Raw genomic sequence first — 12,490 nt, forward strand, 5'->3', positions numbered from 1 at the left:
TTTACTAGATGGCACTACGTGGGAATGAGGCGCTCGCTCCTGGCCTTTTCATTTTTCATTATTATTATTATTATTTTTTATTGTATTTTTTTTACTTGTTTTTTCTTTTATTGTGAATATTTCTATTTATTTAAAAAAAAAAAAATATTTGAGAAAAAACAAAAAAAAAAAAAAAGCCCGCTGAGTTTGTTTCGCCGGTTCTTCTCAGGACTGTGGCTTTTTTTGGAACCGGTGGTAGAGTTAACATTGTTATTTGTATTTTGACATTCAACAAGTGTGTCATACTGACATCTAAGTTGAAATAAATGATTTTGAGTTTGAATTTGAATTTGAACTAAAAATTAATAAAATAGTTACTAAAAATTTAATTGGAATGTTGTGAATTATTTATCTCATTACCTTATGTTATAGGAATATGTTAGAGGAAGTCTGAAAGTGGCACCTGTGACAGAGAAGTTGAGAAGTGCGCGTTTGGGATGGTATGGACATGTGATGAGACGAAATGAAAATGAGGTAAGAGAGTGCTAACTATGAATGTGGAAGGATATAGAGGAAGAGGAGGTAGACCTAAGAAGAAAGGGATGGATAGCGTGGAACGATATGTGTAAAAGGGGAGTGAGAGAAGAAATGGTATATGATAGAGGAGTATGTAAGGAGAAAACATGTTGCGCCGACCCCAAGGGTGGACCACTCCCCCGTCTGGGGAGTGTTGGTAGATCGGTCCCTCCCCGCGACGGTCTTCCCCTTCTGGGGAGCCCGGAGTGGGTGAGCGCCTAACTAGTGCCGCGGCCCCCTCTCTGGTTTGTAGAGGTGGGGCCGCAGCATGGGGCCGGTGGCGGGCCCCCCGTGCTGACTGTTGTCCATCTGGTTGTAAAAATGTAAATGTTTATGTATATATCATTTTGTCGATGTAGTGCAGCCGTACACGCTGCGAACAGCCGTAGCTCTCCCATCTCCTCCCTGCATTTACTTCACCCCTGCCCAGAGTGGCAGGGAGCGTCTGCCTGGGCAGTGGGGTTTGCCCCGACGCCCGTTCCGTGCCCCCGTAAGAGGGTACGACGACCCCTCTTGCTTGCTTGCCGACTCCAGGTGACTGGGAGAAGGGCAGGAGAATGATTATTCGTTACGTTTATAAATAAACTAACTATATTTAGATGTACTTATATTATAGAAACGCATAGCTTCTATAGCGTATAACATAGCATAGCGTGCTCAATGTGAATATTTTAACTTCTCGATCGCGTAAAAGCTAACTCAAATTTGAATGGATTTGGAACAGCGCCCCTAACGGTAAACGTAGTTCCAAAAAACTAGCACTAAGCACACTGGCTCCATTCTTATCGTGTGTGCGTCGCATGCTAGAGCCACACAATATAATCATAATACATAGTTCTTAATCGCACACAACAACGTTGTTCATGAGGCGATACTTTTCTTACTGGTGGTAGGACCTCTTGTGAGTCCGCACGGGTAGGTACCACCGCCTATTTCTGCCGTGAAGCAGTAATGCGTTTCGGTTTGAAGGGTGGGGCAGCTGTTGTAACTATACTGAGACCTTAGAACTTATATCTCAAGGTGGGTGGCGCATTTACGTTGTAGATGTCTATGGACTCCAGTAACCACTTAAAACCAGGTGGGCTGTAAGATCGTCGTTGTCGATCGTTTATTTTTAAGCAATAAAAAAAAACACATTGGCGTGTTTTCAGAATACGAGCTTGTACACACCTACTTAATTTTTATTATTATCATCTAATACTATTGTAATGTTATTTTCTTGTAAGAAGCTGATTGTTGCCAAAATTCGTCTTCTTCTGTGTAGTTAAAAAAAATACGCAAAACTAACTTTGTTAAATCATTTATTAATCCTAATATTTACAAAAAGATAAAATAACTTAAAATTAATCTTAAAAATACTATAAATTAGTATTTTCTTTATCGCTACATTCAATACTCGATTACAACAAATTTACATTGAATTCAAACAGTGGCCGAAGGTATTTATGTATATGTATGTACATGCGTTTCTTCAAAAACTTAAAATAAAATCGGGCAGTGATTTGTGGAACGAAGCATATTCGAAATCTTAATCATACAAAATGTAATCTCATAATAATTCGTTGTCTTAATATTATTTATTTTACGAGTATCATGACTGAATCCAGTTCGATATTATTATGTAAACTTCACGGTGCCTCTGGATCTCTGCCAGCAATACGAAACGAGGACACTGCTCATCAAAGATCCGAGGAGTACCAGCACTCCGCCCCACAAAGCAGCGGACTGCGTCATGCATACTCCAGAAGGCTCTGGGAGGTCTTCAGCAAATACCACTCTAAAACCTTTGCTAATCGTCGTCATAGGCTCCACAGTTCTGTTTCCGACATGGATGATATCCCTCCTCTTTCTCCTCGGTTCGATGCTCCCAGGGTTAGGGCATACGTCGCAGTCAGTTTTGCACAACTCCACATCGCATTGGATAATTAGGTCCATTTCATCGGGGAACTTAAAAGCTTTGAAGAATGCGAACGCAATGATCGATGCCCCAGTATTTCCTGTTTCTCTAGTTTTCTGGAAGGCACCGAATAGCTTGGGTTTTAATATACAACCGTTGCTGTCAGTTAACGGTACCATTTGGCGGCTATCGGCGTCTCTGGCGATACATTCTTTAACTTGAATGTCGAATCCTGGGTCTCCGGTAACAGATACAACCAAAGTCATGGTCTCTCCGATCTTGATCAGGCCGTTTGCTTCAGGCGCGAAAGGTCCACGTCCGGTCTGGATGTCCAAACGTGCCATGGCTGTGTCTCCACTGAAATTGCTCGTGATCTGGTTCAGCATACCGACACTGAGCGATGAAACCAATTGCTTGGTCAAATTTCCTTCCCACAAACATCTGACTCTGCGGATGTGATCCCATACTTCTTGAATACCGGGTTCGTTTTGAAGTACTAGTACGTTTTCGAGGTAGGCTTGGCCTTCGTTTTGGAAGTCACTGAAGAATCTTGTGCCACAAGTGTTTAGGCTTACAGTGAACGAGTATTTGATTTGGTTCGAATTCTCTCTGACGTAAACGCACTCAGGTTCGTTATAGTGATCCTGAGAATAGATGATGCCATTGTACGGCTTGTTGAATTCGACGTTGATTGTCATCATTTCCTTGCCACAGTCAACTGTAATAGCGTGAATGTGAGGAGGGTGGCGATCGTCATCATCATCCAGGGTGGGTAGTTGCGTTTGCGAGGATTCGCCAGAGCTGCTGCCACCGTTGTCGGAAACGAAAGCAGGAAGAGTGGTTTCAGGAACAGTGGGTTGGCTTGTCTGGAAAGTGGTTGGTTGACTAGGTTGATAAGAAGGTTGGGACGGCTGACTGGGTTGGTCGCTAGGTTGCGAAGGCTCGTAAGTCGGTTGACTAGGCTGGTAGGTAGGAACTGAAGGCGAACTTGGCTGATAGGAAGGTTGTGTCGGCTGGCTGGGCTGGTAGCTAGGTTGAGCAGGGCGGCTGGGTAAGTAAGTAGGTTGGATTGGAGGATAGGGTTGCTCCGGTTGATACGTGGTTTCAGGTTGGCTTGGTGGGTTTTGTGGAACTGTCGATGATGGGCCCTCATTGTAGACAGGAGTGGGACGTGATCCTGCAGCTGGATATCCTGTCACAGGGGGTAAGTAAGATGGTGCTGGTTCAAAAGGTCTTGGCTTCTCAGGTCTTCCTCCGAAGTACTGACGAGCTGCAAGCACATTTAAATATGTTACAGAGTTGATTAAGAGATCCTGTCTTCCCTATAATCAGAAAAGACCAATCGATCCCGTTTTTTTTTTAAGATATCTATTTATATTATGCCAATTAAATTCTAATGAAGATTGATGATATCTAGACTGAAAATATAGCGGAATACAGGCTAAATCTTCAGTGCAATTTGGTGCAGTGCAGTGCTATTGACCATGTAAAATGACCAAACATGTACGTTGCATGAACAAGTGTAAATGATAGGATTTACGATAGTTACTTTATCTAGATTTAATTTTGGGTGTTGTAATTTTTCCGCATTGAAATACGGGAGACTAACCAACAACCTACATATATTTTAAATTTAAATTATAAACAAACAAGCAGAAATATCGAATAATGAAATCGAGAATATCGAATCCGGACCTTTCCTAGTTCTTTGCTGGTATAATCCCTGAATCCAGTGCAGGAGGTTTCCGACCATGTCGTCGACGTCTGTCTGCTGGTTTGATGCCAGGTCAGCTGGAAATCAGACCTTCATCAGGATCGTCGCTCATGACGATAAGAAACACCAAAGTGGAAGAAACAGCGGACAGAAAATAAAACAGCGAAATATGCGTAGAATAGATCAAATCGTAGAAGAAAAGAAAAAAATTATGAAAAGACGTTATAAAAGGCGATTAGTAGTAAGTAGTACACTATAGGAAAATCATAGATATACAGAAGATGACTCCTTGTTATTAAAGATATAAGAATTTTTCATTTATAGGAAAGGAGAAATTAAATTGTTAGATTAATTAATGTGAGATTCTGTACAAGAATAAAAAGAAGAATAGCATAACAAGAACAGGAGAAACACAAACTTCTTGACGTAATCACCATACATTGTGCAAAGAAGAAGAAAGGCATTAGAAGACTTGACTTGACTATACAATGAAGAAGGCAAAGAAGAAAGACAAAACAAAGAAGAGACAGCTCTTTACATAAACGAGAATGTCTAGACAAGCAGTGTGAAAGAAAAACAAAGATCGACTATACAAAAAACGTAATTGAGAGGTATTTAGTTCCCAATAAACACTATTTTGACAAAGTTGTCATAGAAGCAACAAGCTACTTCTAACATCGCATGACTTGCCGTTAAAGTTTAATCTACTTCAAGCGTCTACAACATTACAGTCAAAAATATTTACAGGCAAAAAAGCAGTAAATAACAGCACATGCTATTTTAAACTTAATTCATAAGAAATTGTTTATACTACACTAAATATATTACAAGCAAATATTACCACAACAGCAAATATTACATAAACAAAACATAATGGACGATGAACACCACTAAAGTTGTATATTCCGAACATTGCGTAGATTTATACTAAAAGCACATGAATTTACAGTAATTACATTATTTTATGGATATGAATGAACAGCGGCGTGCCATTATGTACTATTAAAATGATACCAACTTACAAAAAGCCTAAAATCACGTTACGATCTACAAGATTCATGTTTTTTTTTTGGTCAGGAGGAAACTCCGCCCTTTCGACCTCCACTAGAAATGGCGGGCGGGACCATGTTGGAGCCGAACCGACTAAAAACATGTCGATCAACAACCCACGTCCGAAACTCACATGAGACAGAACCTATGAAAAGGCAAAGCTAATGACAATTTATTTGTCTATCATGGCGAAGCGTAATGAAAAGATGTTTTTAACTAAAACTCTCTCTCTCTCTCTCTCTTTCCAGCTATTTATCCCATATGGTGGTGGGGACAGCTTTCCTTATTTTACTTCTCCACTTTGTTCTGTCTTCGACATCCTCGCCAGAAATATTGCATTCCCTTTTGTCCTTCAGCACTATATCCTTCCATACTGTCTTGGGTCTACCTCTAGGTCTCCGACCGGGGAGAAATTTCCGAACAAACTAAACTAAAGCTATAAAGCGATACCCTTAATAATTCTAATGCAAAAGAAATATACAAAAACATTATATAATAAATGACCAAGTTACTGTGAAAGTTCCGTATTAAAATCCCGTTTACTCGTTTATCTAATTCCTTTCAAAACAAAACCAGAGAAAGCCATGAGAAACGAAAGTATGAATAAATATAAAATAACGCGTGAAATATTGAATGTTGTAATTCGGTATGTTATGGTTGAACACGTGAATTGGTTCTTTGTTAATTCGTGATTGATGTATATTATTTAGAAATGAATATGGATCGATAATTCTATCTGTGGCTAATCTAACCCTTTGACTGCCATATGGGACACCGATGGGCCACTGAAGTAATTATGTCGATTTCTCTCTTTGATCTTCTAAGTAGGGCACTGGAATATCTATAATAGCTGAGCTTGGGAAAGACGAATACGAAGATACTGAGAATTTATCTATTTCTAAGAGACCTAAAAGACTGAAACATCCATTAAAAACAAAAGAAGGCAAAGTTAGGCAATCCAGGCGGTTAATAGCAAAGAATCGACATAATTACTTCTGTGCGTCACGTAGGGTACCAGTGACCTAGGCAGTGACCAGGCAAAGTCATGACAGTCAAAGGGTTAGCGCTTCCCCTACCATATTTACAAACTAACCACATGACAATTCCTATCTTGAAAATGTAAAACTGTTAAAGGATTTTAATAAGCCATATCGCTCGTAATTTGTGCGCTAATTACAATAAATAATACGATCTAGTTTCAAGATATTGGTAGACGACTTGATATGTTACGGCGTCTCAGGGATGTGTATGAGCTGCGCTAACATGAAATCGATCATGACTATTAGAAAATTCGGTAGGTACCACCGCCTTGCCTATTTCTGCCGTGAAGCAGTAATGTGTTTCGGTTTGAACGGTGAGGCAGCCGTTGTAATTATACTTGAGATCTTAGAACTTATACCTCAAGGTGGGTGGCGCATTTACGTTGTAGATTTCTATGGGCTCCGGTAACTACTTAACACCAGGTGGGCCGTGACCTAAGCAATAAAAAAAAAGTCTTTATGTTCGTCAACAACTTTCCATCCTTGTCTGACAAGAACTCCGGACTGGCACAGACGGAAAACACGCATCCAAGCTTAATCTCACATGAATTGAAACATGATTGAAATGGTAATTGGTTTTAATGACGTCTACAACTTTAAGCTGGCTTATATAAAGCAACGGTTACCTTTTTTTGTTTGTTATTATTAACGAATCTTTTAATTTTAGTTTACCATTATTAAAAACTCATAATGCATTGGATTTAAAATTAAATTTGTAAAGAAAAAAATAACCTTACATATACGCTTTAAAAAAATATCAAATGCATCAATATTTAATTGAGCGTCTGTTGTATACGTACCGTGTCTAGATCGTGATTTTCTTGTTTCTGTAAAGACGTTAAAATGTTTAGTTTTAGTATATTACAAATATGTCAAAATAGGGTAATGGTATTACATCGATTTTAAACTTTTCATGTGGAGGTGCCAGTAAGTTTTTTATTTACAGAATTGTTGATTTCAGACACTCATAATGTCAACATCGTAAAGATCGATAGGTGACCAGCCGTGAGCACCCGTGAGCACTCTTGAACACAACGCATGTGGATTCATGAAAACTGCATAGACACTAGTGTGTGCCTGATTTTAAGTCAGGCACCTCTTCCATTAGAATCACGCGCGCCACATGATCACGAGTACTCACAGTTGTGTTTTCTTAACACAGCTCGATAGAACCAACGCGTTTCAGAGAAAAAATATAAAATCGAGGTAATACCCTTTATACAAGGAAAGCATTAAAATGTACAATTTTTTGTTTAATTAAAAGTTATTCATTGTTAATTGTAGGCTTAGCGTAAAGATAACTCGAACGTAAATTTCTTGAATCCAAATATTCACATACTAAATTAAATACTTATCATATCAACGAATTTGTATTTCACAAATATACGTTGTTAAGTCAGAGTTTTCGCACTTTTCACGAACCCGTTGACCTGATTGTCAGCTGATTATTAATTAATACATACCGCCCAATCCATGGAAATAGTCAATAGTCCCCCCCCCCCTTCTTTAATTACGTTATCCTTTTCACCAGAGTTAAGCATAATAACTATATTACAGTTTGTACACATAAAAACTATACGCAAATTGTGAATCCAGTTGGGTTTTCCCATTATTTTGCCATGGAACAGTCGTCGTGGCCTAGAGGATAAGACGTCCGGTGTACTCATAAATGAATATACCGATGTTCAAATCCCGCAGGCAGTTACCAATTTATGTAATGAAATACGTATTTAACCTCAATTCACAAATTACTTCCATAATAATGGAAGATCATCGTGTAATAGAAATCAAATACGCAAAATATTAAATTTCCATAATAAATATGCAATCGAGACATAGACCTCAAGCCTCAAAGTGGATAGTGGCTTCCATAATATTATATAGTATTATGTAATAGTGGCTTCCATAGTATATTTGTAGGCAACGGCTTGGCTCTGCCGCTGGCATTGATGAAGTCCATGGGCGACGGTAACCACTCACCATCAGGTGGGCCGTATGCTCGTCTGCCTACAAGGGCAATAAAAAAAGGGGCTCCGGTAAAAAAGAAAAAAAAAAGAATAGCTACATGGATAATCATTTTTACAATACTATATATTTAAACCTCAAAATGTCTCCTCAAGAGTCTACAAGATCCAGTAGCAACTGAACTTACAATAGACAATGAAATATAATAATATATCTATCTGAAATATCTCTCTCCCATTCGACGTAGGTAAAATAAAATTTCTAGGTATATGAGACATTAATATCATGGCTATGGATGGATTGACTTCTTTTCTTAAAATTCTCAAATTTAAAAATGGTATTAAAATTTGGTAAAAATGCATTTAAATTTTTTATTGGCAGACCAGCATACGGCCCACCTGATGGTGAGTGGTTACCGTAGCCCAGGGACGTCAGCAATGCCAGGGGCAGAGCCAAGCCGCTGCCTACCGCTTAATACTCTCCACAATCCTCTTTTAAATAAGGACATGTCATAGCGCTCGGGAAACACCGCGGAGGGGAGCTCATTCCATAGCCGGATGGTACGTGGCAAATACTTAAAGGATTAGTATTAGATTTGTTGAAGTGAGTGATCTAAAAATTAAAGATTGTTTGTTGAATAGATGGCCGAACCGAACAGAATCGATGGAGAATGATGCATGGGTCAATCGTGAAGTCCGCCCTATTCTTCAGAAATCAAGCGTGCCGGACGCAATGATTTCACGGCAGAAAGAGGCATAACAGTACTATCATGACTTTAATGTCTTCCACAACCTTACTAAGCATAGGGAAAGCAGCAGCTTTTAAGGCTTTCTGTTTTGGAAGGTATAACCTCTGTTATTAATATATATATATTATTTAATTCAAAACTACCCAAGTTCACATTGTTATATCTATTGAATTTGTTAACCATTACTGGGTGGGGAGTTCGTTTGCTTATTTAGGGAGATAAAAGTGCCCAAAGCTGATGATAATCAGTTTTGTTGATATCTATCATCGCTGCCATTAATATCGATTTCTAACAGAGTAAAATTGTGAGTGTTCGTGATCACACAAGTTACGTTGGCATCCCAGATTAGCTCAAACGTAAATGAAGATTCAAATGAATTACTGGTAGTCAATAATTGCATGTTCTATTTCTACAGGTCCAATATCCACTTAATATCATTGGCTCGTCGCTGGCGAAAGAATTTACCAGCTTTGAATTAACGCTAGACTGCCGAAGCGAATCAATATGCCTCAGGTAATTTTAGATATAGAAATATTTAAATAAGTGACGCGTGGGTTCAACGGCCTTGAAGGGACACGGGGAAATGCAACTACCTTCATACTACATTGCGGACTCACGAAGTTTAAATCTACACAAAAATCATTTTTTTATATTTAGTTTGGTAAATTAATACTGAACACAGCTTTTTTTTTATTGTCTTTGTAGGCAGACCAGCATACGGCCCACCTGATGGTGAGTGGTTACCGTCGCCCATGGACTTCAGCAATGCCAAGGGCAGAGCCAAGCCACTGCCTACCGCTTAATACTCTCCACAAGCCTCGTTTGAAGAAGGACATGTCATAGCGCTCGGGAAACACCGTGGAGGGGAGCTCATTCCATAGCCGGATGGTACGTAGCAAAAAAGATCTCTGGAAACGCACTGTGGATGACCGCAGTGGCTCCAGGTAGTTATTGACAGCTTCTGGAATGTTCTCTTTACGTCTTGCGTACTGACTGAACTCTAGCGTAATACACGGGAACACAGAAAGGCTTCTAGGAGTTCGACGCTGTAAATGAAAAATATAAATTACTCATCTTAAATACTTCTCGCTTTTACACACTTACGGTATCTTGAAGAGGTCTCAGCTCCGTCGGCAATGACGACCAGCGCACACAGCGCTAACACTGCACACCACCGCGCCATCTGTAGACAAAATAAATCATTTTAGAACGTCTTCAAAAACCTGGATCAGTGCGCTCTAAGAGGATTGTGTCTATAGCAGTTGGATCTGTGTCTGGATTAATGAGAACAGCTGGAGCTCAGTAGCCGAAGAAACTTTGAAAAGAAATAGATACCAGTATTCAGTTTCAAATTGAATGATCAAATTCCATCAACACTTAAGACTACAGAGATGATATAAATGTGAAATGATTAAAAACGTAATAAGGACGTCTATCTATTTTTGCCGTGAAGCAGTAATGCGTTTCGGTTTGAAAGGCGGGGCAGCCGTAGTACTGTTAAAACTGAGGACCCTTACAACTCATGTGTCATGTTGGGTGGCGGCATTTACGTCGTAGATGTCTATGGGCTCCGGTAACCACTTACCACCAGGTGGGGCGTGAGCTCTCCCGTGCCATCCGCTAATCAGTTATGTGGTCGGCCCATTGCCTATTCATATTGATAATCTCAGAGCTACATCTATCACCCTGGTTCTGTAATAGATTTAATTATTTCCGAGCTACGCGTCTTAAATATAACATCTACCGAAAACCGTACGAAAAGTGTTCAATCGACAGAGGGAACTTATTTTAAAGTTACCGTGCAAATGTAAAAAATTACGTATAATAAAAATCTTTCTTATACCTTTAAACGAGCAATGTATATATATAAACGGCTGCAACGATTTTCATAAAATTTAGTATATATGGGATTTCGGGGGTGATAAATCGATCTAGCTACGATTTATTTTCAGAAAATGTTGTTTTATTCGTGTTTTCAATAATCAACTCTTCCCAACATCTATTGGCGAATAATAATACGATTTTTCTTAATTGAGGGCAACTATCCAAGATGGCGTTATCGAAAAAAAAAACTAGCAAAGCTCGGTCATCATCTAGTAAATAATAAAATAAAGATAAAAGAGCTTAATTACATAATATATTAAATAATTAAAGTAGGTACCTAAATTGAATCTTAAACGAACACCTAACCTTCTTGTCTTTTATCGCAATGTCTTGATACCAAATTAGATTATATCTAAGGAATAAACAACATTTAAATTCCCATGAAAACACCGAATTTAATGTTTTACTGTTTATTGTTTCTTATAGCGATTATTTATCGTGTTCCCGTCAGATTACGTATAAAGACGACGGAGCATCTCCAACGACTCAAATGACGCTACTTTTGTTTTATTTTCCAAAGAGTTCGGTTATTTTTAAATGGCAAAAGAAAATACAATGATGTTCTTATCGACATGCTAATTATATTATGCGGATGTCAGCTAAAATGCGTTTATCGCGTTGATTTAAATGTCATAGTTAAACCGCAATACAATTAAGACTTCGAACTCGCGTCTCAAGCGACAGTGTTCTCGTCATGCTGTCCATGGACATACAATAACAAAATTTAAATTAACAACATTCGAACGAAATTTAATTAACTGCTCTTAAATTAATAATAATAACATTTAAACTTTTTTTTTAATAAGTCACGCACGGTTATCCGGCCCTAATTTAAGAACACCTGTGTTATGGGTACCAGGTGCTGATAAATATTCTTATTTTTAAAAATATGTAAAGAAAAAATATTATCAATCAAAACCTTTAAAGCTCTTTAGTGTTAAAAAAAGATTTTTCATAGACGGAATCACTCACCTGTCTGTTATTGAGTGCATAGAGAGATCAGTTTTGTATAGTACATATAATAATACTGTTTAAAATATTAATTTTAAAAGGGCTTCAAATGTTTTCTTATTATAATATTAAAGAAAACGTAATTAAGTCTTTTATTATTCATTCTTTCTGGAGTATTCCATATCATTATATATTTACATATATAGATAATAAACACCCAGAAAAAGAGCAAACAACCCTGTCAATAACACAATGTTTGCCCGATATGGGAATCGAACCTACAACCCTCGGCGCTTATTGCGTAAACTACTGCACAGCCATGTTATATTGTTGTCATTGCCTATAAGTGAAGACATCGGTCAATCACCCCAATTATTGTCTATACCTACAAAATTTTCATATTACGTCAACCGAAAGAATCGTATCGTCGGATGTAAAAATAAATCTCAATATTCGAGACACATTTCTTGAAACCGCACGCTCCATCTAAAGTCTTGTTAAAAACCAAATACACATTCAGAATTAATTTAAATGGAAAATTTTGACGCGGTTCTCGTATAAAAGATTGTACTCTTCTACCCACATATGTAAAGCTCACCCTCTTTAAGAACGGTTAGCTAGCTGGTAGATAACTCAATTGTTGAGTTAAGCTCGCCATTTTATAACTTTTCGCAATTATTATATTG

The 12,490-nt window shown here is 38.3% G+C and overlaps 1 protein-coding gene across 2 annotated transcripts in view; it reads right to left on the reverse strand.

Annotated features, from left to right (window-relative positions):
* Positions 1-1,840: 1,840 nt before the first annotated feature.
* The window catches only part of LOC101738256 (uncharacterized), a 36,610-nt gene continuing 25,960 nt past the window's right edge, over positions 1,841-12,490 (reverse strand). Inside the window, exons 3-6 of one of the 2 annotated variants that reach the window (XM_004927483.5) lie at positions 10,074-10,152; positions 7,057-7,083; positions 4,148-4,243; positions 1,841-3,722 (exon numbers count right to left, since the gene is read on the reverse strand). In XM_004927483.5, coding sequence (XP_004927540.2) covers positions 2,173-3,722; positions 4,148-4,243; positions 7,057-7,083; positions 10,074-10,152 — 1,752 coding nt within the window. In that variant the 3' untranslated portion in view covers positions 1,841-2,172. The remainder of the gene's footprint in view (positions 3,723-4,147; positions 4,244-7,056; positions 7,084-10,073; positions 10,153-12,490) is intronic. The other variant, XM_012691506.4, reaches the window with a different exon arrangement.

This window comes from Bombyx mori, chromosome 20 (assembly GCF_030269925.1).
Source record: "Bombyx mori chromosome 20, ASM3026992v2".
In the NCBI taxonomy this organism is placed as follows: Eukaryota; Metazoa; Arthropoda; class Insecta; order Lepidoptera; family Bombycidae; genus Bombyx; species Bombyx mori.